The sequence below is a fragment of the Oryzias melastigma genome, linkage group LG17 (genome assembly GCF_002922805.2).
Source record: "Oryzias melastigma strain HK-1 linkage group LG17, ASM292280v2, whole genome shotgun sequence".
Lineage (NCBI taxonomy): Eukaryota > Metazoa > Chordata > Actinopteri > Beloniformes > Adrianichthyidae > Oryzias > Oryzias melastigma.
The window spans coordinates 29,942,832-29,968,008 of record NC_050528.1 but is presented as its reverse complement, the minus strand read 5'-3'; the positions used below and the strand labels follow the sequence as shown (position 1 = coordinate 29,968,008).

The 25,177-nt window shown below is 38.9% G+C and overlaps 2 protein-coding genes across 5 annotated transcripts in view; one reads left to right on the top strand and one right to left on the bottom strand.

Annotated features, from left to right (window-relative positions):
- Positions 1-2,520: 2,520 nt before the first annotated feature.
- On the top strand, positions 2,521-8,071 carry ltb4r2b (leukotriene B4 receptor 2b). Its single transcript, XM_024281892.2, has 5 exons — positions 2,521-2,725; positions 5,545-6,116; positions 6,248-6,448; positions 6,528-6,571; positions 7,663-8,071. Exons 2-5 carry the CDS (start codon positions 5,565-5,567, stop codon positions 7,931-7,933), a joined length of 1,068 nt encoding a protein of 355 aa, XP_024137660.1. The 5' UTR covers positions 2,521-2,725; positions 5,545-5,564; the 3' UTR covers positions 7,934-8,071.
- The window catches only part of dnah10 (dynein axonemal heavy chain 10), a 38,922-nt gene continuing 21,727 nt past the window's right edge, over positions 7,983-25,177 (bottom strand). For all 4 annotated transcript variants that reach the window (XM_024281071.2, XM_024281090.2, XM_024281081.2 and 1 more), the window contains exons 48-78: positions 25,039-25,132; positions 24,761-24,928; positions 24,492-24,680; positions 22,751-22,922; positions 22,464-22,667; positions 22,307-22,387; positions 21,471-21,668; positions 21,198-21,359; positions 20,948-21,122; positions 18,922-19,103; positions 18,660-18,796; positions 18,355-18,572; positions 18,039-18,260; positions 17,318-17,465; positions 16,956-17,235; positions 16,648-16,877; positions 16,297-16,570; positions 16,114-16,218; positions 15,887-16,041; positions 15,546-15,700; positions 14,649-14,823; positions 14,334-14,534; positions 13,177-13,386; positions 11,122-11,217; positions 10,869-11,040; positions 10,652-10,783; positions 9,605-9,816; positions 9,344-9,511; positions 9,077-9,257; positions 8,696-8,841; positions 7,983-8,619 (exon numbers count right to left, since the gene is read on the bottom strand). In XM_024281071.2, coding sequence (XP_024136839.1) covers positions 8,473-8,619; positions 8,696-8,841; positions 9,077-9,257; positions 9,344-9,511; positions 9,605-9,816; positions 10,652-10,783; positions 10,869-11,040; positions 11,122-11,217; positions 13,177-13,386; positions 14,334-14,534; positions 14,649-14,823; positions 15,546-15,700; positions 15,887-16,041; positions 16,114-16,218; positions 16,297-16,570; positions 16,648-16,877; positions 16,956-17,235; positions 17,318-17,465; positions 18,039-18,260; positions 18,355-18,572; positions 18,660-18,796; positions 18,922-19,103; positions 20,948-21,122; positions 21,198-21,359; positions 21,471-21,668; positions 22,307-22,387; positions 22,464-22,667; positions 22,751-22,922; positions 24,492-24,680; positions 24,761-24,928; positions 25,039-25,132 — 5,389 coding nt within the window. In that variant the 3' untranslated portion in view covers positions 7,983-8,472. The remainder of the gene's footprint in view (positions 8,620-8,695; positions 8,842-9,076; positions 9,258-9,343; positions 9,512-9,604; positions 9,817-10,651; positions 10,784-10,868; positions 11,041-11,121; positions 11,218-13,176; positions 13,387-14,333; positions 14,535-14,648; positions 14,824-15,545; positions 15,701-15,886; positions 16,042-16,113; positions 16,219-16,296; positions 16,571-16,647; positions 16,878-16,955; positions 17,236-17,317; positions 17,466-18,038; positions 18,261-18,354; positions 18,573-18,659; positions 18,797-18,921; positions 19,104-20,947; positions 21,123-21,197; positions 21,360-21,470; positions 21,669-22,306; positions 22,388-22,463; positions 22,668-22,750; positions 22,923-24,491; positions 24,681-24,760; positions 24,929-25,038; positions 25,133-25,177) is intronic.

The window sequence follows — 25,177 nt, the reverse complement described above, 5'->3', positions numbered from 1 at the left end:
TCTTCTTCCTTTTCCTCAGCATGACTTTAGATTGTTATATTTATTCTTGCTATGTTTTTGTGATATCTAAAATCGCTGTATGACTGCTACTGACTGTTTTTCCATTCTCTTGTGGCTAAAATGTACTGATTCATTCATCTTTAAGGAAGTACCCATCTGTTTTTGTCTTCTGTTAAGATCCCATGATGTGTTTTTTTCCAGATGTCTCATCTGACTGATGTCAATCAACACGGCAGTGCAGTTTTCATGGGTGAAAATCAAACATCCCACAGCTTAGATGGAGTTAGAATAGAACTTTAATAGGATTAGGAAGAAAACTTTGATCTGACAACAGGGAAATCGATTCATCAACACAGCTCTAAAGGAAAAATACAGATAATGATAAACTCAACTTTAAGTAACACTAAAAATTTAAATACAATGAATCGAAACCAAAGTAACCCTTTAAGTACAAAAAAAAAGAAAAAAAAACATCAATAAAAGGTATTTTATTTTGCTGCTATTGCATTGGTAGTGAACCCCCAAAGCGACATCAAAGTTAAAAAAAATATATGTTTTTTTGTTTCTTAAGCTTCTTATGGTCTCTGTAAAAAAATTGAGGTTAAAATTATTATTTTTTGGCTGTTAATTGATGCACACCAGTTACTCTCTGGTGTGAATCAATTACTATCCAGATTTTTTTTTTAATTCCTTAATTTTTACTAAAAAAAAGTTCTGGTTAGCAACTTTTTTTTTCTAAAAATTGACTGGAAAAAAAATTTCTGGTTACTAATTGATGCACACCCGTTACTAATCAAAATAATGTTTCCTTTTTTTATAATTTCAATTTTTGGAAAAGAATTTTGGAAAAGACTACTTCAATGTTTTTCTTCAATTTCCTTTTAGGGGCTCCGTACCTTGGCAATTAATGCAAAAAATTAATATCTTTATAAACATGTTTTCAAAATGTTTCCCACCGTTTGGTTGAGCAGGCAGTTAAAGGGTTAAGTGTCAAGTAAGAAGTTTTGATCAGTTTTTATTGTATTAAATCATTAACTCGATTTATTAACTAAAAAAAGAAAATAAATCTTCAGAAATAAGCTAAAAATGAAAGGAGGACATAAAAACTTTGTTTTGAAGGAATTAGAGTTTCTTTAAATGCAAAGCTTCAAATTTGTAGATTCTGTCCTGAAAAATGTGTGTTTATAAGAACACAGCAGCAGTAATCTGGATGAAAAACACAAGAAGAACTAATTTTCTACTCATAACTTGAATGATAAAATCCCCCTTTTTAAGACTTGTATTATTTTAGTTGTAGCTTTTGTGGTTTGTTGAATGAAAATCAGGAATCCACATTTTAAGTGAAAGGAAACAAAGTGCAGGTAGAACCGCTGAGACAGAAGTTAGAAGGTTTGATTTGTGAGGATGTGACTCCCTCATGTGGTAAAACTCTGAAAATCAAAAGTTTCAATTCAATTTTATTTCTATAGCCCGAAATCACAAAGAAAATGTGCCTCATTGGGCTTCATGCAGGTAATTTTACAGATGCAGAAGTTTGTCATAAAATATGAAAAAATAGCTAAAAACTAAGCAGACTAAATAAAACTGGTTACCCCTGCCCTCAGACCCTCTGGGTAAGGAAAAACTAATCGTAGATTATTGAAAATAAATTATTTTATGTTTGAGGATAAAGACTGTCGAATAAAAAGCAAATGACCAAACATTTTCCCAAACTAACATTTAATTCCTATTTTCTCATGTTTTCAGTGATGATGACTTTTGATCCGTTTTCCTGTTTCTATGCAGAATTGGGTCTTTAAAACAGCTGGATTCCTGATATGTGTTTTACAAGCAATGACTAATACAGCCTGAAGTCTTTAGGGATTTTTCAGCATTGGCAATATGTCTTAACCTCTGCTGGAGTCAGATGACTCAAAATATTTTCCAATTAAATACGTTTATTAGAGGTCTTTTCTCAGAAAAACAACAAGAGCGTGTGCTGAAGAACTGATGCTGAGATGAGTCAAATCTAAACAATGAAATGTCTGATTTGAGCAATAAGTAGATTAGAAATGGTAACTGATCTCATAGAGTTTAAACACTGATGATCCAAAAAAGGGAAAATGGAAAAAAAAACACCCTAATCTGGTCATCTACTGGCTTGATTGGCGAGTTTCTTCATCCACATCTGCACCGCTTCACGGAAACAGCCATTCCTTTTTAAGAAGAAACTTGTCAGAACAGGAGCTGTTCCGCTGCAAGTTTTATTTTGTTTCTCCATTTTCATGTTTGTGCATGCGTGATCAGCATCTATGACATAGGGAGCTTGAGCAAGCACCTTAGTCACTTTTACTCCTCCTTTTTTTTTTGCCTGCTTGTTACGCAACAATCAGTTAACAGAAGATGCCCCAGGTCACATAAAAAACCTCCAAGCGCACTAACATTTTATAAAATAAAAAACCATCCTATTTATGTTACGTTTTAAAGTCTAAGGGTATACTTTTTTTGCACAAATGGTCAAGAAATTTCATGTGGAGGCAAGTGTAGTGAAAGAAGGGAGTAAAAGTCAAAGGGAGGGACACACCTCTGCCTCCTTCTATCAAACCACAACATGTTGCAGCCTGCGAGCCCAGATGTTATGCAGCATTTATGAGCGAAGAGGAGAGAAGTCCCGTCACAACCGAACGGCAGTGGGATATTTCAGCTGGAAACATCCGTCCGAGGAGGATTAGAGTCCCCGTTTAAGGTCAGTCTCTGCTGCTCTGTTGTAAAACGGTTTGGTTTTGAGTTTTTAAAGACAGGAAATGGTTAAAGAATGTCTATAAATGACTTAACTCTTTTCTGATTTGCTTTGCTAACATGTATTTTCAGCAACAGATTCCCAATTCCTGTCTTTTAGCCAGTTCAATTTACATTTTCACATGAAAGCAACCTATATAAATGTTTTTTTTCCTTTTAACTGGAGCTCTAGTGTTTATGTTCTTTGATTTACTGTAACTTTTGATCAGTTCCAGTAGATTTTGAAGGAGAAAAGCGGCGTACGCCGCTTTTCTCCTTCAAAATCTACTGGAATTATCATCTTAACGATTGAAAAGTTACAGTATGTTAAAGATTTTGTGTCTAAGCGTCACTGGAACTGTTGCTTTAAAGTTTGAACTTATTCAAACTTAATAAAATGATGTAAAAAAATCTTCACTATGCTTATAAAAGATGAATTATATTCCTATACACACAAATAGCTGATGCTAAGTGTGTTTAGTTTACTGAAAGTCCAGGGACTCAAAGGTCAGCCGTCCATGTGAAAACACTAAAACAGAACGGAATAAAAAACCGAGATCCTTTCTTTTTTCTTCCCTCATTTGATCCAGAAGTGGCCTGGCATGTTTTAGCACGCTGCTTGTAAGTTCTCTAGAAATACTTCCGATGCTGCGTCAGGTTGGCAGAAATCCTCGGCTTCAAAAAGATTTTCTCTGAGGAACTTTTGACCTTCTTCTTTCCAGAGCTCCGGTCATCCATCGTTTCCAGGGATTAACCTTCCCTCAAAAGTCTCATTTTCTTCAGTGATGTCAACCTGTTTTATTTAAAGTATCTATGAATCTTAGAAGTAGTTTTTCAGGAAAGACAAAAACAAGTGAAAGTTGTAAATGGAAATGGTTGCATATGCAGTTTAAATCGTATCAGAGTGACGAGGAAGTGTGGCTTAAAGAGAAACTAAGATTTAGGTTTTCCATTTTTGCAAGACTATTTAAAACAAAAAAATTCTAGTGATAAATGATAAAAGATTAAAAAAAAATATTTAAAAAAATATGTTTTCCATGTTTTTAACAGGTTCTTGTAGCATTTTCTGATGATGTATGAAGAAAATTAAGCTTAAAATGGCATTTTTTAGCATTTATTTATTCAAATTGTTGTGAATCAGGAGCCAATGAAAAAAAATACAGTTTGAAAAAGATCCATATTTGCGACTTATCGACAAATTGATCCATGAACGTCTTTGTTTTGCTCATCTGAGCTGGAATCTGGATCAAAAGTAGCACAGAAATTGATCGCAATTTCTGTTGCACAGGTAATGTTAGGTTGGTGAGTGTAAACAGAAGGATGTTGGGGAGTAGGGGCAGGCTTCCTCAAAATCAGGGGTCTGCAACCTTTAACAGTAAAAGAGCAATTTGGGCTTGTTTTCAACTCATTAAAACTTAGTAGGAGCTGCAAAGTTTTATTTTGACACTGCTGTGCATTCATTACAATGTACTTTTTAATAAAAAATAGGAATTGTGCTTCTTTTGTGGCCTGAATAAAAACAGAAATATAAAAAGAAACTAGAAATTTCTCAAAATGTGAAATTTTATTTTTTACGTTTGACAGAAGCTCGTGTGGTTTTCTTTCAAAATAAAAGTCTCTTTGTGCCAAACTGGATCATCCCAGGAGGAAGCATGGGGTAAATAAGACCTTTTCAAATCAGCGGGGATGTAAAAATCTTTACATAGTTTATCTTTGAAGTGAACCTCGGACATTCATATATAAACTTAACCAATTTAAATTAAATAAAACTAATTTAGTAACCCATTTTCTTTAGCCAAAGAGCCACTATGGAGAGGTCAAAGGGCCACAAGTGGCTCCAGAGCCGCAGGTTGCAGACTTCCCACCCACAACTCACAGGCTAATTTCCAAAGAACTCCCACAGAAACACTTGATTGAGTCTAAAAACGGCATAATCCTAATTAAAAGATTACTGGGATCACAAACAGATCAAAAGAGGATCAGAGTGGGACTTTAATTTAAAACGATTTAGCAGAAATTATTTAGTCCTTTATTTTTGTGGTCTTTGTAAGACTACAGGTTTTATTTTTACATTAATTAAAATGTAATTTAATGTGTGTATTGATTACATTCTATGTTTAGACAGAATATTGTTTGTTGACACAATAGTTTTCACTTTTTGCACACTCTCTCCCACTATTTTTTTTTTTTTTTATAAACTGCCCAAATTTTAACCATCTGCACAGACAGCTGTCAGCCACAGCTGGCAAACACATTTTAGATAATGAGAATCTTTATTAAAGCTTTAAAAGAGAAATCATGTGGACTGCCTTCTTTGTCTGGTGCCAGTTCAATGTGGCCAAAAGTGAGGAAAATGTTTTGATTTTATACCCGAACATTCCATAATGGCTAAGAATTGGGCGGCAGTTTCACAATGAACCCAGAGATTTAACTATTTGGGCAAAGGATTCTGGGATGACTGTTTGATGAAGCTGTTGGGTGCAGATGACAGGATATCTGGAAAAACGTTTGTAACAGAGAAGTGGAGATTTGAGTTAACTCTTTGACATCGTAAATTTTTAATGTCTAACACAATCAATGCAATCCCAGTAGATTTTGAAGGAGAAAAGCGCCGCTTTTCTCCTTCAAAATCTACTGGGATTACATTGATTGTGTTGACGGTTGAAAAGTTACAGTACGTTAAAAATGTTGTGTTCAAGCGTCACTGGTGTCGCCTCAGGTGTTAATGGGTTAAACAAATTTAACAAATTTTTTAATGATTTTTTAAAATTTATTTTTCAACTCCAGGTTCAAAATTTTACCAAAACATGAGGACAAACTCTTCCGTTCATGAGGATGACAGCCCTGTCCACAATGACTTCTCCACAACCATCGGTGCCCTCATCCTCAGCTTGGTCTTCCTGTTGGGCGTCCCCGGCAACTTCTTCATCGTCTGGAGCATCCTGGCTCGAATTAAGCAGCGCTCAGTTACCACCCTCCTCATCCTCAACCTCGCCCTTGCTGATGGGTTCATCATGGTCCTCACCATCTTCTTCATCATCTACCTGGCCAAGCAGGAATGGATCTTCGGGGAACCCATGTGTAAAGCCATGTTCTACTTGTGCAACACCAACATGTACGCCTCCATTTTCCTGATCACGCTGATGAGTGTGCACAGGATGGTGGCTGTGTGGTTCCCACGTAAACTGTATAACCTGGTGACCAGGAAGATTGTGAGAAGAATTATTGCGGGGATGTGGATGCTGGTCATGGTGATTGCTATCCCATCATTGGTGTTTCGGAAGGTTATAGAGGTCTCCGATGACGAGACAAACCACACTAAGTGGGTTTGTGCGCCGAATCACTCCCTGCCTCGACACGTAAGTCCAGTAAATGTCAATGCATTAATGTCCAGTCTGATCAAAATTCATTTTTTTGAGTTTTTATCAGCTTAATTAGGAAAAAACGCCTTCTGTAAAATAAACAGTTTATTTTCTTCCCCTGGGTGCAGGTGAGATTCCAGTACGCTCTTGAAACAGTATCAGGCTTCATCCTTCCATATGCCATCATCATCACCTGCTACGTGCTCATCCTGAAACGCCTGCGGCAGGACAAGTTCCGCCGCTATGTTCGCAGCGAGAAACTCATCCTGGCTATTGTGGTGACGTTTGGCCTCTTCTGGCTGCCATATCATGTCATCAACATGGTGCAGGTGAGGGAAGCTGTCCTCACTGCTGTTAAGGATCGGTTCTATTTCTGAGTAAACACTGAGTGTATTTTCTCTGTTTAAGGTGGCAGCTGAGTGGTATCCAGAGGGTTCAGACACAAGAAAAATGTGAGTCAGGCTTTTTAAATCCATTTTCCTCACCTAAAACATGTAAATCAAATTGTTTTAGATGCAAATTCTTTACATTCGACAACCAAAGCAAATTTTACATAATTTTATTTTCCAAAGTTTTGACCCTTTAACACCTTAATGGCGGTTAAACATAAAATCTTTAACATACTGTAACTTTTACAGTAAAAACTGTTGTGTTATTTAGCTCCCCTTTGCTGTTGCTCAAAATGTTGTCTGATCCCTGTGGAATAGTAAAGGTAAACAATTTGAAACTATCAAAAATATATATAAGGAAATGATTATTCACATGTAATTTTCAAAATGCGTACACCCAGACTTGAACTTTGGCTTTGGCCGCTCTTATTTTGAAAGCTGAAAATATGTGGCTTTTTAGCAGCACTTAAAATATTTGCTGTGCCACTTGGTAAACATTCCTATTTTTACAATTACCCTGTAAAATACCCCAAAAAATAACAAATACTTCTTATTACAACAACTACATTTAGCCTTGGGTGCATTTAAAGTACACGCAGCCAACATGCAGCAATGTGCATCTTGGCTGCTCCTATTATGTGTGGCCAACATTAATTTCTATCAGTTTTCGTGCTGATCACACTTAAAACATGTGAAAAACATCAAGTAAATTAGAACCCGTTAGAATAATATCTGTTGAAATGAAAGGTCAATATTTTCAATAGAACCTCAAATATTGAAGGGTTATTCACATTTGTATTTGAAAATACAGTTCAGCAGGACATTCATAAAATAAATATTGTACATTTTTCTGTTTAAATTGGTAATGTTGCCTTTTATTATTTATGTAAAATTGTATTAAACAGCGTTCAGCTGTCAGCTTTGCTGCTCTAAACCCGTAAACTGGAAGTCACTATTCACATTTTCGGCCCTGTCGCCGTTTTATCTGAAGTCACCTTATAAAGGGTTTATTAAGCTACACTTTGTTAATAAATGGCTTAGCAGCCACAAAAACATAAATAAAGTGTACTTTCCTGAACAGAGAAGAGGGATTTTGCGGCTCTTGCTGGGTTTAAGTTAAAAGTTAAGTTAAAGTCTGATTTGTCCTCCTGCAGATTGGACGATATCCATTCCGACAGCCGTGCGGTGACGTCGGCCTTGGCCTTCATCAGCAGCTGTGCCAACCCAGTTCTATACACTTTTGCTGGAAAGTCCTACATCAAGAAGAACGGTTTCGCCTTCATGGCGAAGCTCTTCGAAGGCACATCGCTAGAGCAAACGGATAACAGGAAGAGCCGGAAGATAAACAAGGATGGAATAAGATCTAATAACAGCAACAACACGTTGCCTATCTGTGATCAGACAGTAGCTCCTCAAGTCAGTTAGGTCTGCACTGTTTCTGTCTTCAGCTGCATCAAAGATCAGGCACAGGAACTGAGGTCAAATGTTTTTATTTTTATGTGTTTTTTAATAGTGTTTACATTGTCTACAACAAAAAAAAACAATGTCAATGCAATGCTTAACTTTCTGTGTACATTTAATGAGCTATATTTGTATAAGTTCTGTAAAATAATAAATATTTTAATTTTGTTTAAGTTGTAGTATTCTTAGTGGATTAACTCATCTAAACACTTGACAAATTCATGCATCCTTGCACAAAAGTCACACAACTGTCAATGAAGGACAATTTCTGGGTTAATGTAGCTATTTGACATCAAGTAAAGGATAACTTTCGACTTTTAAGGTCCCAGTAGCTTTAAAAATGGTTGCAAGGAAAAAGACGAAAAAGAACTATAAGAACATTTTAAGAAACCAGTGATATTAAATCTAAGAATAAATTTTAACTAGATTGAAAAAAGTGTTTTAAATTTCAAATATCAAGTATTGTCAATCCATAAATGACTATTGTGTGGTGGGGAAGCTATTTAGTCGGTGTTGAGGTACAAACATACTCCTGAGAGAACCCAGTGGGAGGTGTGCATGGTGGTAAACAGGTCTGCTTCAAACACCAGCCCAACACCGGACGCGTTTCTCCGCAAAGAAGTGGTGTACACCGGAGTTCTCAGTGTGTTCTGGGGTTTAAAAAAATACACACAATTGGTTAAAGGAAGCGACAGATGGAGATATCTGGAGAGGATATCACCTCACCCGTAGCCGGAGGCTGTTCTCCTGCACAGGGATGACTTTGAGGATCGGCAGCTCAACAACCGAGACTTTTGGCTTGCTTCTTGCCAGGCAGCCGTTCTCGGTGTCCCAGTCTGCTCCCTCCAAGAAGAGGCCTGATATGTAGCAGCCTGCAGATAATCTGGATATGAGCTTTCAGAACCACTCTCTCATCACCTAAACACAAAATCTTTAACATACTATAACTCTTCAACCGTTAACACGATAATTCCAGTAGAATGCCGCTTTTCTCCTTCAAAATCTACTGGAATTATTGTGTTAACAATTTAAAACATTACAGTAAATCAAAGAACATAAACAGTGAAGCTGTGGTGTTAAAGGGTTAAAACAGATTTGCTTTAATACCCAGTTTGAGTCTGTCGCTGACTTCATCCTCGTGGCGATACTGAGTCACTTCTGTGCGAAAGGTGGATTGATCAAGAGGCCAGCCTTTCTTCCGGCATGCCGCTTGGACCACAGCTGCCAAGTAAGACTCTGGAACATGCAGTCCTGACAGCCACAGAACTTTTGGCTCCCCTTCATGCACCTGTCAGACAGAGCACAGGGATAAATCAGACAAATCTGTCCTTTTCCTTTAATGTTGTCGACCTGGAGGGATTTGACCTTCTTTACCCAGTTCCTGTACTGCTCATAACGCCTCCTTAAATGGCTCATCCAGTCATCAAGAGACTTCAGAGTTTGTGGTGCCAACCTCTTCCACATGGCAGGAACAAGACTGTTACAAAGGGCGTGAGCCAGGTCCTCCAACTCTTTACTCATGCCCACCTCACCAGTCAAAGCCTGCAAGATGTAAAAAAAAACACTCAAAAAAGCTTGAATAAAAGTCCACATGTGGACTATTTCTCTTTAGCTTCTTTATTTTTCTCTACTGACCTTCAGCAGCTCAGCTACTGACTGCTGCATGCAGAGAACCAGTCTGTTAAATCTACGGAGTTCTTGGAGAAGAACCACTGAGGTTGGAGAGAGGTCTGCGCCCAGCTCCTCATGGATAACCTTTATGTCGAATAACTCAGGCAACCCTTTCTGAATGTCTTGGGCTGTGCCTCTAATGTGCTTGTCTCCTCCAATGCTCCTCCCACATTCACCTGAGGCACAAAATGTGTAATAAAACAATCTACCTTTTGACTTAAAGTTCAAAGGAACAGTTACAAAACAAAGTATTCTGTTCACATAGGAGTGTAAGCTCTGGTTCACATCGCATGCAGAAGCGCTGCAGAAGGGAGGCTGCTTCCATTCAGTACCCTTGGTGTATTTCTATGGCAGAAAGAAGACATCTCCACACAGGTATCACATATTCCTCGTGGACATTTCAGACCCCTGCGAGGGCTTTCTGCTCCTGTTTTTTTTTTATCCAGAACAGTGGACTGCGAACTTTTCATGAAGACTGTCACTCCGGCTCTTCATTTTCAGGACATTTCAAAGCTGTTTCTGAGTTAGCTGATGCCATTTCTCCATGCAGGCTCACTGTGAGTGTGTGACCTGTGTGTGCATAGCGTACAGGCTGGGGTGCTGTTCAACTGTGCTCCCCCCCTAAAAAATTCCCGCAACTGCCCCGCAGTACCTTTGGAAGCAAAAGTTTCCTACCAGCATCGTGAGTTGTCTGAGTTTTTGTGACGAGCCGGAGGAGTCATGTGACTGAAAAAACACAGATAAATGTAGTGGGACGACTACAGGGGAGAGGGGGGGGGGTTGGGTGTCTAAAAACACAGATAGGCAGAGAGCAGTTGGCACAAGTCAGGATGCACGATGACAAATTTATTGTAGAAGCTGTAAATAACCACAGCTGAGCAAAAGCATCTATCGACCGTCACGGAAAGATTGCATCTGGTCTGAACGGAGATAAAGCGGATTCCGCGCGCACTCTGCTTTGCTGCGCTTCCGTGTGCAGTGTAAACCTGGCATAACAATGTCGGGGCATACCTGTTTCAGGCTGAAGGTCTCTTAAGTGGGTCCACATCTCTTTAACAGCTTGAGTGTAGTATCCTATCTCCACATTGGAATGAAGCCCTGTTACCTCAGGTGTGCTTAGAGAGGGCATTTTCTCGATCTCATCTGAAGAACAAGGAAGAAAAGCTCACAATAAACACATTTTCTGTCTATAAATATTAAGGTATAAAAAATAAGCATAAATACTAACCAGTATACACATGCTTTTTCCCAGGTGGAGGTATTTTATAACCCACATCTTTGTTTTTTATGAAATGGAAGGGCTGAAAGGGGGAGAAGAGGAAGTCTCCAAAATACTCGCCCATGTAGACCTTCAAGATCCTGCGGTCAAAGCTATCAATCGCTCGTCCACCGTACAGTACCTATAAGAAAACGTGTTTAGGCTAAACTTACAGCTACGTCAAAGACAGAACATGTAGAAAACAAAATGACTACTGTCTGACCTCCCCAATGAGATACTGAAGACTTTCCCAGGGAATGAAGCTATCTCCTCGCCTATGACCTTCTGTCAGGTAGGTGTTCAGTACTTCCAAAGAAGCCTGGAAAAAAGTTAATCGATTAAATAGGGGTGTAAAACTCAATCACACAGGGGGGCAAAGTCCAAAATACACCCTAGGTAGCGGGCCGAACAGGATAAACATTTGCTGAACACACTAAAATGAAACTTTTAAAACTTTTTAACGCGGACCAAACTTCAGGATGCGGCCAATACCGGTACCCTAACCCTAGCCTGGTGTGCGTCTGACACCGCGTCCAGAACCAGTACTGCATCTGGAACCGGTACTGATCCTCATCCGGTACAGACTATCCAATAATGGGTTCAGATTAGGGTTAGGATATCACCGCGGTCTATATCCTGGTAGCGGTTCATGGCCCGGAGGTTAAATTGGAGGTTTAATTGGAACAGCCAGCACGTCAAAAATGACAAGATGGAGACAACCATAATGTGACTTATTGACGCAGTCAGGTCCTTAACCATGTGTCAACATGTGAAGAGTTGGGAGTGAGAATGTGTTGCAATATGTTACTAGCATAAGATAACATCGGGCCGTTAATAACAAAAATATTGAATTATCTGGCAGGCTGGAAATAATTACTCGGAGGGACGAACTTTGACACGTAGATTAAACCACCCAACTGTGAAATGCATAAACATCTTTGGATGACTTAGGACTTTTGTTTGGAGGAAAGTGGTAAAAGGCATATAAAATGTGAGGACTTTGTTTGATGAGCCGAAATGAAAACACTTCCAATGAATTCCAACACTCATATTTAAGCCTCAGTCACACGAACCTGTACGGGTGCTGCTGGTTTTTGGGTTGTCTGAACCTGTGTAGAGTCACTAAGAGGAGCAACTGTGAGTGCAGGTGTGTCTTGCATTTCTTTGAGGCTTGTATGGGCACCTTGAAGATGCACTCCAATGAAAATTGTGTTTTTAACACCGAGGACGAGAACAACGAGGGACTTCTCTGTGTTCGCGGAGGTTTATTTTTTTTATGGGACATTAATGTTAGCCTGGGCTTGTTAGGGACTATAAGCTAGCAGGAGAGAGTGTAAACAAAGGTTTGATGGGAAAGTAGTGGAGGCTAACTTCCATGCCAACAGTTCTACCCACAACTCAGAGGCAAATTTCTAATGAACTCCTGCAGCTCTGTAGAAACTGTGGCGATGTCCGAATTTCCACTCTAATCCCTAACTACTAAAAAACTACATAGTGCGGGAATACTGTATCTCACAAAAGTGAGTATACCCCTTAAATTTCTGTGGATATTTATTTATTCCTTTTTCATGGGACAACATTACCAAATTGAATGTTTAACATAATGAAAAGTAGTCAGTGTCTATCTTGTATAGCACTTATAAAGTTATTTCTATTTTATTTTGATAAAGTTATTTTTGTCTGCGAAATAAATCATAGTAGAGGCATCAATAGCTAAACTTCTATTTTTTTTGCTAAACGTTGGATATGACATCACCAATTTCACAAAGTGAAAAGCTAATCAAAACTAACATTTTGTAACGTCTATTTGTGACTTCACTGTATTCTGATGATAAAAATGTTGATGGTTTATTAAAAAATTACATTTAAAAACACTTATTCCTGCAAAAATTCTTCAACTGCAATGCACTGTGGCCTATATTTGCCAATGTAGTGAGCAGCATTTCGAGCTTCTTGCACAGTCAGCAGAAATTAGGGAGGTCGAAAAAAGAAAAAATCAGTTGAATAGGTCCACGTCTCATCAACCAATTTTGTCTCTGCAGGCTTGCTGAATGGTCTATGAACTTGCTATTTCATGTGGGACACCTGCATACCCTATACAAGGTTGCCAATGTTTCCCCCACAGACAGCCTGTAAGGAAATTTGTGGCTATGCAGCTTTAATAGAGTCAATCATGTCCTTTGCTGTGAAGAAAGAAAGCATGACCTGCCTTGTTCTTTGCAGAACCACAGCATTCATCCATGCACAAAGAACCGAATTCGTACACTGTAGAACTTACACTGAAGTCCGATTCATTAAAGCTGCAGGGCACACTCCAGCCTGTCTTGCCATACTTGCTCCTTTCTTGCACAACAGCATGAAAGAAGGCTAACACATAGATCAGGCTGCAGAAAGCAGGGTGCTGGCATGAAGACAAGGTCTGCTGTGAGATTTTGGAGTATGTGGCTTTCATGCTGAGCTTGATCCCGTCGGGAGGTTCTGCTACCACCTGCATACAGCAACAAAGTTTATTGGCCCTGTGCAGTTAGGACAGGGGTCGGCAACCTTTAACAGTAAAAGAGCCATTTGTACTTGCTTTCTACTGATCAAAACCTAGAAGGAGCCGCATAGATACTTAGCCCTTAAGAAATTTGGACTTGCATTCCCTTCTTTTTTTTTAATATGACTTATGTCTATTTTTTGGCACAAACAAAAGAAAAAATATAAAAAGAAACCAGCATCTCTCAAAATGTGTTTTTTTTTTTTTTAACTTTTACGTAGCAGAGGCTAAATTAGCTGAAAAGCTAGCTCATTGCTTAAATACTAGCTAAACTCCAAAATAGCCTTAAATTCCTCAGTACAATAAATTAGTCAAAAAATTTAGCCTGTTGCTAAAATAGAAGCTAAACTCTAAATTAATTTTAAAAGCTCCACTAAATAATAAATTAGCCAAAAATGTTAGCATGTTGCTAACATCCTAGCTAAACTCCAAATGAGCATAAAAACCTCAGTAGAGGCCAAATTAGCCAAAAAGCTAACTTGTTGCTTAACTACAAGCTGAACTCCAAAATAGCCTAAAATTTATCAGTAAAGTAAATTAATCAAAAACATTAGTATGTTGCTAAAATAGAAGCTAAACTCCAAATTAGCCTAAAAAATCCTCAGTAGATAACAAATTAGCCAAAAGCGTAGCCAGAGAGCCATCATGGAGAGATAAACCTGGCTCTGGAGCCACAAAACTGAGAACTAGAGCAGAATTTGTGGCAATAGAAAGATCTGATTTTCATTAAAGGGCAAGATATATAAACAGCATGTTCTATGCTGTAAAAATGTGAAAAAAAAACATTTTTGAATGACACAAATAAAGTTCTTTACTTGATGTCAACCTAAAAGACCAACAAACCAACAAAGATAAAATCAAAACAATTTCAGCAAGCAAATAAAAACGTATTTCACCTTTTGAGACTTTTGCAATATACCGATGGGAAAATTGTCGATGGGATTGGTCGTGATCCATAAACGGAAGTTGATGTTGGGATTGGTTATTCTCTCCAACACTTTTTCCAAGTCCTTCAGGCACTCCACAAGCAGGTGGCAGTTTTGTAGTATCAACCAACTACCAATGGAAACCGCCTTCTCCAACAACTTCAGCACTACCTTTAGAACAGATACACAACACTCTTAGCTCCACTTATATACCGGATTTCTTTTCAATCTCCTTTACCTTTTATTCTGATTCTTTTTGGAACATTAAGGAAAAAGGTTGAGTACCTGCTCCTGGCCTTGTCCCATTGCAATTAGTGTAAACTTGCTGCCTGACTTCTCAGCAAACTTGATCAGGTCACTAGTTGGGTCAGATCCAGAATTCACGATAAAGACAGTGGGAGAGAGGGCCGTGCTGCGCTCATAGATTGTGGTAAAGTTGGTCAAAGGGGGGTGCACAAATCTGAGGAGAAACACAAGTCGACAAGTTAAAATCCCTAAATGTAGTGTAATGAAGTTTACTGAGTAACTTCATTTCATAGTAAGAGAACATCTGGACCAATGAGAATATTTTGGGTGAATTGATTCTTAATTTTGATTCACATTTCTCCCAAACTAGTGGGTAAATCTTTCTGTTATATTTCATATCAAATAAAGAAGAAAGCCTGTACCCACTTTCCTAGTTCATTAGGTGTTCACAAATGAATGTAGAGCCTGTCGACACTCGCCGGCCACTTTATTAGGCTCAACTGCTCATTAACATAAATTTATAATCCATCACATGGCAGCAACCTAATGCATTTATGCATGTTGACATTGTCAGCACGACCTGCTGCAGTTCAAACTGAGCATCAGAATGAGGAAGAAAGGTGATTGAAGGGACTTGTGGTTGTTTGTGTCTGACGGGCTGGTCTGAGGATTTCAGATACTGAGAATTTCACCAACAACCATCTCTAGAGTTCACAGAGAATGATCAGAAAAAGAGAAAACATCCAGTGCACTGCAGTTCTGTGGGCGTAAATGCCTTGTTGAAGGTCAGAAGAGAATGTCCAGACTGGTTCCAGCTGATAAAAAGACAACATAAACTCATAAACTCATAAACTTCATAAAGTGACCAGTAAATATATGCTTAAAATTCAATGATCGTATCACTTTCTTTCAGTAGAATTGTGTTCTGTCCCTTACGCGTTGCCCATGATGACAGTAACATAGTCGGCCACAGCTCTGTAGAGTCGGTCAGCATGTAAACATCGCAGCAGCAGCAGCTTCTGGAAGGCGGACAGGCTGTCACCGTGTTTCAGGGGAAAGGGAGCTTGTTCTGGAGCCCTCAAGTCACACCACTGAGGAGAGAACAGGTACAGTTACACTGAAACTTTTCAAACGTTATCATTCCAGTAGATGGTGAAGGAGAAAAGCGGCTCTTTGAGCCACTTTTCTCCTTCACCATCTACTGGAATGATTGCATTAACGGTTGAAAAGTTACAGAATGTTAAAGATTTTGTGTTTATGTCACTGTGCTCACTTACAGACTTCCAGCGAGTGGAGTTTTGTTCTATGTCACTGGGCAGAGAGGCGAACTGCTCTGGGAAAAGTTCTGCCAGTTTGGTGATGTCCTGCCAGGCTCGATCAGGAATCCACTCCTGAGGCTTTTGAAATTTGTTTTCATCACCAGATGGATTACCTTTTTACGGGAAATGTTTATAATTGTGTGTTTCTGATATTCTCAGACTTTTGCATTTTGATAAAAATGTACCTTTAATCAGGAAGTCCAGTTCCTCCTGAGTAACTCGCCCTTCCATCTGCTCAATCCTTACCGTCATGTTAAAGGAAAACAGCAACTTGTGTTTTCCAAACAGTCCTGAAGATAAGCAGCCAGTAAGACTGGAGACATCTACAAATCAGCTTGTGACATAGAATGATGTCTCCTCCTAATTACCTGTGACTCCATAGCTATGAACGTCGGATGTCAGAGTGTCTATAATGTTCTCGAGTCTTTGCTGAAGGTTTGAATCAGACAAAGATTTTTCCAGCGAAAGTTCGAACATCTTGAAGTATGAAGGGAGTGAGAACTGGTACATCCTGTTGACCAAAGCCATGTCTGACAGTGCAAAGAACAGAACTGCACCGCGCTTAGCAACAGGACGGTAGCCTTCTCTGAGGTTAAAAAACTCCACAGTTTTACTCTGAGCCATGCTTAGCTTCTGTATTACCTATAATGTTACAAACAAAGAAAATACGGTTTAGTTATCTCCTTAAATAAGACAATGGTGTTTTTGGGAGGACCTACCTCGCTGGCTTTTGTCTTTGTTTTCTCCAGTGTTTGAATCAGCTCTGTGTTGTCCAGCATGTTGCCTGTAGATGTTAGCAGCTCCATGAGGAGGGAGTCTCCCAGAGTTTTCAGCAGGGCTTTGTTTTCACTCATCTCCTGAACTAATTGAAGGTGTTGTTGCTGCAGGACATTTTCCAAAAAGCCTGTGGTGATACTCAAGAGCTGGTCCTCCAGGCCTCTAAGGGTCACTTTGTGTAACACAGGGACAACAATTAAAAAACACAAAGTCTGGAACAGAAACTCTGTCACCACACAGAAGAACTTACCGGAATAATTGATAACCAAGGCTTTTTCAAACACTGATGGGGAAAATTGAGGGTTTGCCAATGTGGTGTGAAGGAAAAGCTTAAAGTTTGGATCATAGTTTACGTCCTTGTCACCAAGAACAATGACGGTTCTGCCATCTGATTCCACAACATTTCTTTCCAGGACATTTTCAATTATTGGATCAATGAGTTCATCCACATCTTGAAGGAGGAACGGATAGCCATACTTGATAGAAAGCTCCAGCTGTTTCAGATAATCCGGGTCATGTAAAGACGAGACCTGACGGGAAACACAATAAAGGCCTGTGACTGTCATGCCCCACTAGAGAAAGAGTCATTTGAAGCAAAAAGATGTTTTGTACCTTGAGATTATTGTCTTTTTCCTTCTTTTTAATCCAATTGAGAGCCTGCTGTTGGGGATCAATACACAAGGGAAATCGACTTCCTTTGGTTGTTAGGATTCCATTCTGCACTGACTGTTCATCTGGAGGCAAACCCCCTGAGCCCCATCTGTCACAAGAGCATTATTTATCACCACAGCTTTTCAGACACAAACAAATGACTAACCAAACACTAAATCAATTTTTTTGTCTATTGACTTCTATAAATGGGGCTTTAAAAGTGCTGTCTGTTGCCAAATTTCTCACAAATTAAAATAAACTTGTTTAATTCTTAAAATTATAGTCAAAAACCGTCTGTGTTCTGCCCCCTACAGGTTAAATTCAGGTATTACAGTTAAGTTTTGTGATTGGTCAAACCATGGAAGTTTCAGAAGTCTCACATCATGATCTGCAGCTCCAGTAATGATAACAGTCCAGCCCCTAAGCCCCACCCCTCTGACTGTATTTTCACATTTCAGCTGTGGGTGGAGTCAGCCTCCAACTTCCCTGTTTGGATACCCTTTAATAAACAGTTGTTGCTGCATTGTGTGTTATTTCTGCTTAAAAATGTTGCAACCCCTTGAAGCCAATTGATGCAAATATGCATCAAACCACTTCTGCTCCTTAACTTTGCATGTACTTTAATGCACAAGTGATTTTTTTCATAGCTAGAAAGGAAATATTGCAAGCACATGTTGCTCACCTGCTGATTTCTACTTCACCAGACAGAAAGTTCTCTATTTTAAATGGATGGCTCAGAGGGATTCCTTTCTGCTTTACGTCTTGAGTCCATTTGTCGTACACCATGTTGGTCCTGAAGTCCCAGCTGAAGGCCCCAGCGTAACTCAGAAAAGCAGCTGCGATTAAACAGTCACCCAGGAGACATGCATGCTGCTGTTTTAAATGTTCCAAATCTTTTGTCCATCTAAAGTGACAATTGAAAAGACAAGTCAGGTTAGAGGCAGAGAGATGTGATGAGGGATTTGCTGCTGCATGCATTCAGTGTTTGGGGTGCTCACCGTTCACTCTCAAAGGTCAGGCCAAGCACTAGTTTGTCAGCAGCGCTCAGCCTCCTCTCCATGAGCTTCGCCTCCTCCAGTTGCAGCTCCTTCTCTAGAACAGCGTCTTCATACTTCCCTTTCAGAGAACTTGACTCTCTCTGCATGTTGTTAAGGTCGTTTTGGATGCGCTCTAGTTCTGCTTTACTCTGAAGGAACTCCTTTTCTAGACGTTCCACCTTAAAACAAAGAGAAATAAACAAGTCTGTCATGTATTCATTTTGTAATGCACAATATTTTCTTGGTAGTAATAAAACACAACATACCTGATCTCTTTTTGGTTTAACTTCTTTTGCAACATCCCAGTAGCTTATGAATGACTCTACAAACTTAAGGATTCCTGAGCCCGCCTTACTGATGGCCTGCATCTCCTCAACACTTGTCTGAAGACTTTTCAGGAAATCTACAAAGAATAAATTAAAAAGAAAACTAATTCAGTAAAGGTTATAAAAAACATGGATATAATCATTTGAAGTAAATTATTTGATGATTTTTTTTTCTCCATATTTAACACTATGGAGAAATTACCTTTGATAGTTGAGATCTGAGAATTACTTATAGAATCACAATCCATTTTCATGAGAGAGTGCAGGAAGCCAGCCTCTGACATCATCTTCTTGGCTGATATCCAGTTAATTTCTCTTTTACTACGCAGAACAAGGATGCACTCACAAACCACCTGCACCTGTTTGGGTGGTTTAGCAAAAGACCTGGAAGATGAGGGAAAAAGAAGGACCTTTGAGATGGTTTGTAATTTTCGTATTTTCTGTAATATAGGCCACACTTGAAAAAAAACTAGATTTTTTTACAAAACAAATCATTGCACCTTAAAATCTAGACCACCTGGTTTATGGTATAATTTTTGTTGGGCTTACTGATTTAAAAGCTATTTTTAGAGGTACTCGGCATGCTTTTCCAAAATGCCAATCATTGCTGGAGGGTTTTTGGAGCTTCAAACAAGGTTGGATGCATTGAGAGTCTATTAGAACTGGACTGAGTGACGTCTCCCATCCAAACTTCCAAACTGGAAGTACCCGCTGGTCCCAGAAAGCCAAAATCCTTTAGACTTCAATAGAGAAATAAACACTAACCTTATTTTTTTTCACGGTACATTTTATTTGTTGCAAATTTTTCAAGCTGTAAAATGACCAATCAGAGGCCTCAATAAAAGCATGTGGTGTGTGCTGGCTACACCCCAAACATTCAAAATGTTAGATTGACGGATTCTCCCAAACCTGTTTTCAGTGGAAGGGGTGTGGCTTTACAGCAGGCTCACCCCTGCTTACTAACATTGTCTGGTTCCAAAATCACAACGTTTGTACCATGAAAAAATGGCAACTGAATTGACTTCATTTCGTGAGAAATGAGGGTAAGACATTGTCTATGGGTGACATCACAGGGGCTTTGTCAATCTCTATATAAATCACTGGTTAGATGTTAATGCAAACAGGCTCAAGCAGCTAATGCATAGCAGTGTTTTTTTAAAGGATACTAACAAGGTTGGGAGTTAGGATAGCCACATCGACGTTTGATTTAGATTAAACTAGACTAGGCTAAAATAGGCTAGGCTAGGCTAGATTAGATCAGATCAGATCAGATCAGATCAGATCAGATCAGATCAGATCAGATCAGATTAGATTAGATTAGATTAGATTAGATTAGATTAGATTAGATTAGATTAGATTAGATTAGATTAGATTAGATTAGATTAGACCTGGTTAGGTTAGACTAGGCTAGACGTGGTTAGGTTAGACTAGATTAGAATAGACTTGGTTAGGTTAGGTTAAATTAGGTTAGGTTATATTAGATTAGTTTAATAATGGTTTACTACAAGCAATCAAGAAAGAAAAGAATACGTGCAGTACAATCAATCAACAGAGGTTTACATCCATAAAGACACGTCAAACATAAGATAACTAGACATCAAATGACAGATTACTTGAAAGGGTGTGTGAAGTGAATTTATTTAATCCTATCCCAATTCCAATCCTAATCCCAATCCCATAACCATAACCATTTTCTTTACATGAATTTTTCTTTTCCGGTTTATAACTTATGATCATATACAGGTATTTACACCTTTCCAACATAGATTCAGGTCATTAAGAATCCTTAAAACACACGTCCGCTCGTATGAGTATGGTAACGCAACTAACGTTTATGAAATGGCTAATGTTTAGCGTGTTACAAAAAAGTCAGACAGTTGCTGTGAATGCAGTTAATAATGTCTGACTGATCTGATTCTTTTGTCTCCCTTTAACACCTGAGGCGTTGTTGGTGACACCTAAACACAAAATCTTTACCGTACTCTAACTTTTCAACCCTTAACACGATCAACATCATTTCAGTAGATTGTGAAGGAGAAAAGCAGCTCCCTACACACTCTACTGGAATTATTGTGTTAACGGTTGAAAAGTTACAGTAAATCAAAGAACATAAACACTGGAGCTCCAGTGTTAAAGGGTTAAAACATAGATTTTCTTTAATACCCTGTTTGAATCTGATTTAGCATTGTTACAAGATTATAATCCAGGTGGGTGTTATGGGAGATTACCGAATCTCAACGATGTCGGTTGCATCCAGCTCTTCCAGGGCTTTGTGTGCTGCCTTTAATGCTGGCAGAGCTTCAGCCAGAGACTGTTCCGCTTCTCTTCTCTCTGCAGCTAGCACTTTGTTCTGCTCCTCCAGCTCTTTGGCTTTATTTTCCACCTGAATCATTTTCTCTTTAACTGAAACAAGACATTTTACATGTCATAATTGGTTCTTAACAACTATTACTAGTTCAATGATTCACGCTTACTGACCTATGTTTTGGTTTTTGTCAATTTCTTCCAATAAAGCTGTGCAGGCTGCTGTTTTTTTGTCGAGAACCAGCTTCTGATCTTCCAGCTTGACATTCAGTTCAGCTATCTGCTCTCTGGCCTCCCTCAGTCTGTCCAGACTGGCCTCTAGGTGTTTGCACTGCACTTTAACACAAAGTATTAGAAGTCACTGAAGTAGAAATGTGACGTAACCATGTGAAAAGTTTTACAAAACAGCATCTTTGCATTTAAAAGGATTAAAAAGCATCCACATACTGAGGATGTGCTCGTTCTTTTCTTCCAAGAGCGTGGAATAGGTACTGATGAAATCCAAGAAGCTCTTTGAAGTTGCATAGTTGCATCGTTTGTGTTTGAGCAAGAACAGCTCACTGAAGTCTCCCACAGAGGTATGGACCAAGCACATGTGATCTATAATTGCTTCAAAATGGGCCTTTGGGATGACTGGATTTTCACCTGCAAGGTCAAAGTATTAGTATTTGAAATAATAATACTTGGAATTATTGACTGTATATGAGAAGTGGACTGCATGAGAGTGACATCACTCATAGAAAATGACTTTCAGCTCCAACCAAGTAAAGTCGATTCAGTTGTAATTTTTTCACTATATGGACACTACCATGTTGGAGCCAGACGTAATAAGCAAAGAGTTATTGTTTCTATGGCAACCGCTCTCGCCAATCAAGATTGTTGGAGAGCTACTTGAAAGTGGGCTTGGGAGAATCTGTCAATCAAGCGTTTTGATTGTTTGACGTTAGACGACATACTTTGATTGAGGCATCTGATTGGCCAGTTTATAAATTGAATAACATGCAGTACAGAAAAAGTATTACCAGCAAGAATATTGTAAAAAAAAAAAACGTGGCAAAACAGCACTAAGTTTTCTGACTAATAGAATGACTCAGTAACAGTTATTTATTTCTGTATTGAAGTCTATGGGATTTTGGATTCTTGGAATCAGAGGGTACTTCCTGTTTGGAACACCAGGGGGAGGAGTCACTCAGTCTAGTTCTTATATACAATAAATTCTTAGAATATAAAGGATTGGTAAGCAATTACAGTTATTTTTTATCCATACACCAATAAAAACATACCAAGAACACACTGAGCCACTGCATGAAGTGCTTGTGCCGACCAGGGCAGGTACCAGTCTATGACAGTGTTGTTCATCAACCCTGGAACAGATGCGTTATGACGTTAGTGTATAAAAATCATGATGATACAATAATGAGGTCTAAATCTGTATTTCACCTGGGAAGTTCCTACAGTGTGTCTTTAAGGCATCTCCTGCTGCAGACAGACATAAAACTATGTGCAGATTGTTTGCACTCTTGCTGAGGAAATACTGCCACAGGCTCTCTTTTGAAGAGCCGGCCCCCATTTCCAGAGCCTCGCTGTTAATCTGTTTGAGAATGGACTCTTTCTCATCATCGGAAAATAATGTTGGAACTATGCCTGGAATACACAAATATGATTAGAGCATTTTAGCGGCAACTTTCAGAAACAGAAATGAAGGTTAAGGCAGAGGGATGTTTAACCTGAGATTAGCATGTTGTTAATCTGCTCCAGAAATCCTTCTTCAACAATGTGAGCGTCAGTCAAGAGAAACACTGTCCTCCTATCTTCAATACCAAGTTTCAGGTACAGTGTTTTGAGATCATTTCTGAAGTTTTGGTCATTGTATCCTCTTCTTAGTGTTATCTCAAAAACCTGGAGACACGCAATCAATAATTAGACAATAACGTTTTTTAAAGTGTACCCTTTGGAACATAACTGGTGTTTAAACTTTACATTTAAAAAACACATTTCACTTTGAATGATTTATGACATTGTTTAAAGTTTCCCTCTGAGTAAAATCCTGTTTTTTTTATTTTTAACATGTCTGTGTGTCATTTTTGTTATGAAAGAGAACAAATGTAAGAAGAAATCATTTCGTTTTTGCATTTACGAGTATTTCTCCTTTTAAATCTGTCAATCAAACTGTCTTGGACAGACTCTGTTTGAATGAATGATCTTCTTTCCATCAACAGCTCTGCTACGCATGCACTAAATTTGACCGCAGTTGTAAAGGATTGTAAATCAGTGAAAGAGCATTTTGATGTTAGCTTTCATTATTTTATCAAGAACTCGGAGAAACCAATGATTGAATGTATTGATCACAGCAACGTCAATAAACATTGGAGAATGAGCTAAAAGAGTCTTTGGTGAACTGGAAGGAGAAAGAATCAGGATTTTGGAGGAAGTTCTGTCCATGAAGATCTTCACTTCCTCGTCCCAGCTGACATCCGGATCAGAACCATGCAGCTGGACGTTACAGATATTGATGGATATTTTCATGTAGCAGCGGTGAAGATTTATGCTAGCGAGACACAGAGCTACCATAACCAGACAGGTGGGATCAGGGGCGGAGCAGCTCTGCTTAACTCCAAAAGCCACGCCCCCTCAGAGGAGATTTTGGAAACAGAAGCTTCAGATCAACATGAAAAATGTATTTTTAAGACATTTAAGGTTGTGGAATTTTGGTTAAAAACTTAATAATCATAATTAAAACACTACTGGGATTTTTTTTAAATAAAAAAATGTCACAGGGAGACTTTAATACATTTGATTAAATTTAAATTCTGCCTGTGGTATACATTTTGCTTTAGAAGTGTGGTGGTCTTCTTTGTTAAGCTACGTTCACACTGCCCTCAGCAACGAGTACTAAAACAACCAATTCCAATAAAAAGTCCATGTAATTGGACGAAAACGCAGGTTTTGGGCTTCTGTGTTTAAAACACTTGCATTCACTTGTCGCTACAAACATTTTTAAGAACTTGTTAGGCTATACGTACAAAACGCGCAGCCATTGAAGGTGTGTTCAAAGTTAAAACAGGATGAATCAATCAAGGACTCAAATTTGGTAGTGATATTTGGATGACGACCTCTTTAACTCATTGAAGTGCCAACTGATTTGAAATTGATCATGAGGAGATATTAATAATTTCGGTTTGTTCCAGCTGGAACTCTATGACACCAAGTCTTTCATATATCAGAATAGAGCTGTGAAAGAAAAAGTAAGATTAGCCAGATTTGCACCGCTTCAACATTTCGCACCAATGGCTCTTCTCACTGTAGGTGGTGGACATGCACTGGTAAACAGTAGAAAAGGAAGTCCCTTCCTGTTCATCAAGTGTGAACACCATTGGCTATACTCTCATCCAAAAATGTACGTTTAGCTCGTTCTTAAATATCACATATCCAGCGTGAGCGTAGCATGACAGTTATAAGTCTAACTACCTCACAGTCAGCAGTGAATGCTGCCAGCTCAGTGAGTGACTGTTTCCAGGATCCCTCGGCCCCAACGAGCAGAGCGTGTCCACCATCGCTGCGGAGGATTCTGTGAACCCTGGTCAGATGCTCCACAGCATCTTCAAACAGCACTAGCTTCAAGCTGGACTTGCTCTCGTTGTATTGCTCCAGGATGTCCTGCAGTGAGAACGGCACTTAGGCAAAGTGACAAAAATAGGAGCCACATTTGATCAATGTGTTGACATAACGTGCATTACTTGAAATATGGCTCTAGAAACATCATAGTCCCCGATGTCCTCATAGACTCTTGGCTCATGATCTTCTCGGGCTGCTCTGTAGTCCCCAAAAAGAATGGGGTCTGCCAATACTGCCTCAGAATCCGACTCAAAAAACTCCTCAACCAGCCTCTTTATGTGACCATGCACCTAGTGGTAAAGGAATAGATCAATGTGTGGATGGACTAAAAATAAATCTGTGTGTTTATGTTGTGATACAAAATAAACACATCAGTCAGAAAAGAAAGGTCAATGATTACCAAAGCTTTGTCTGTGTCATCGGTAAGCCTGTCGTGGAAATTTCTCAGGCATTCATTTCTCCACACGCGAACAAACTGTTCAACTGTCAAACAGCTGGAAGAGGCAGAATCAAAGGAAAAACTTCTTAAAATAAAAATC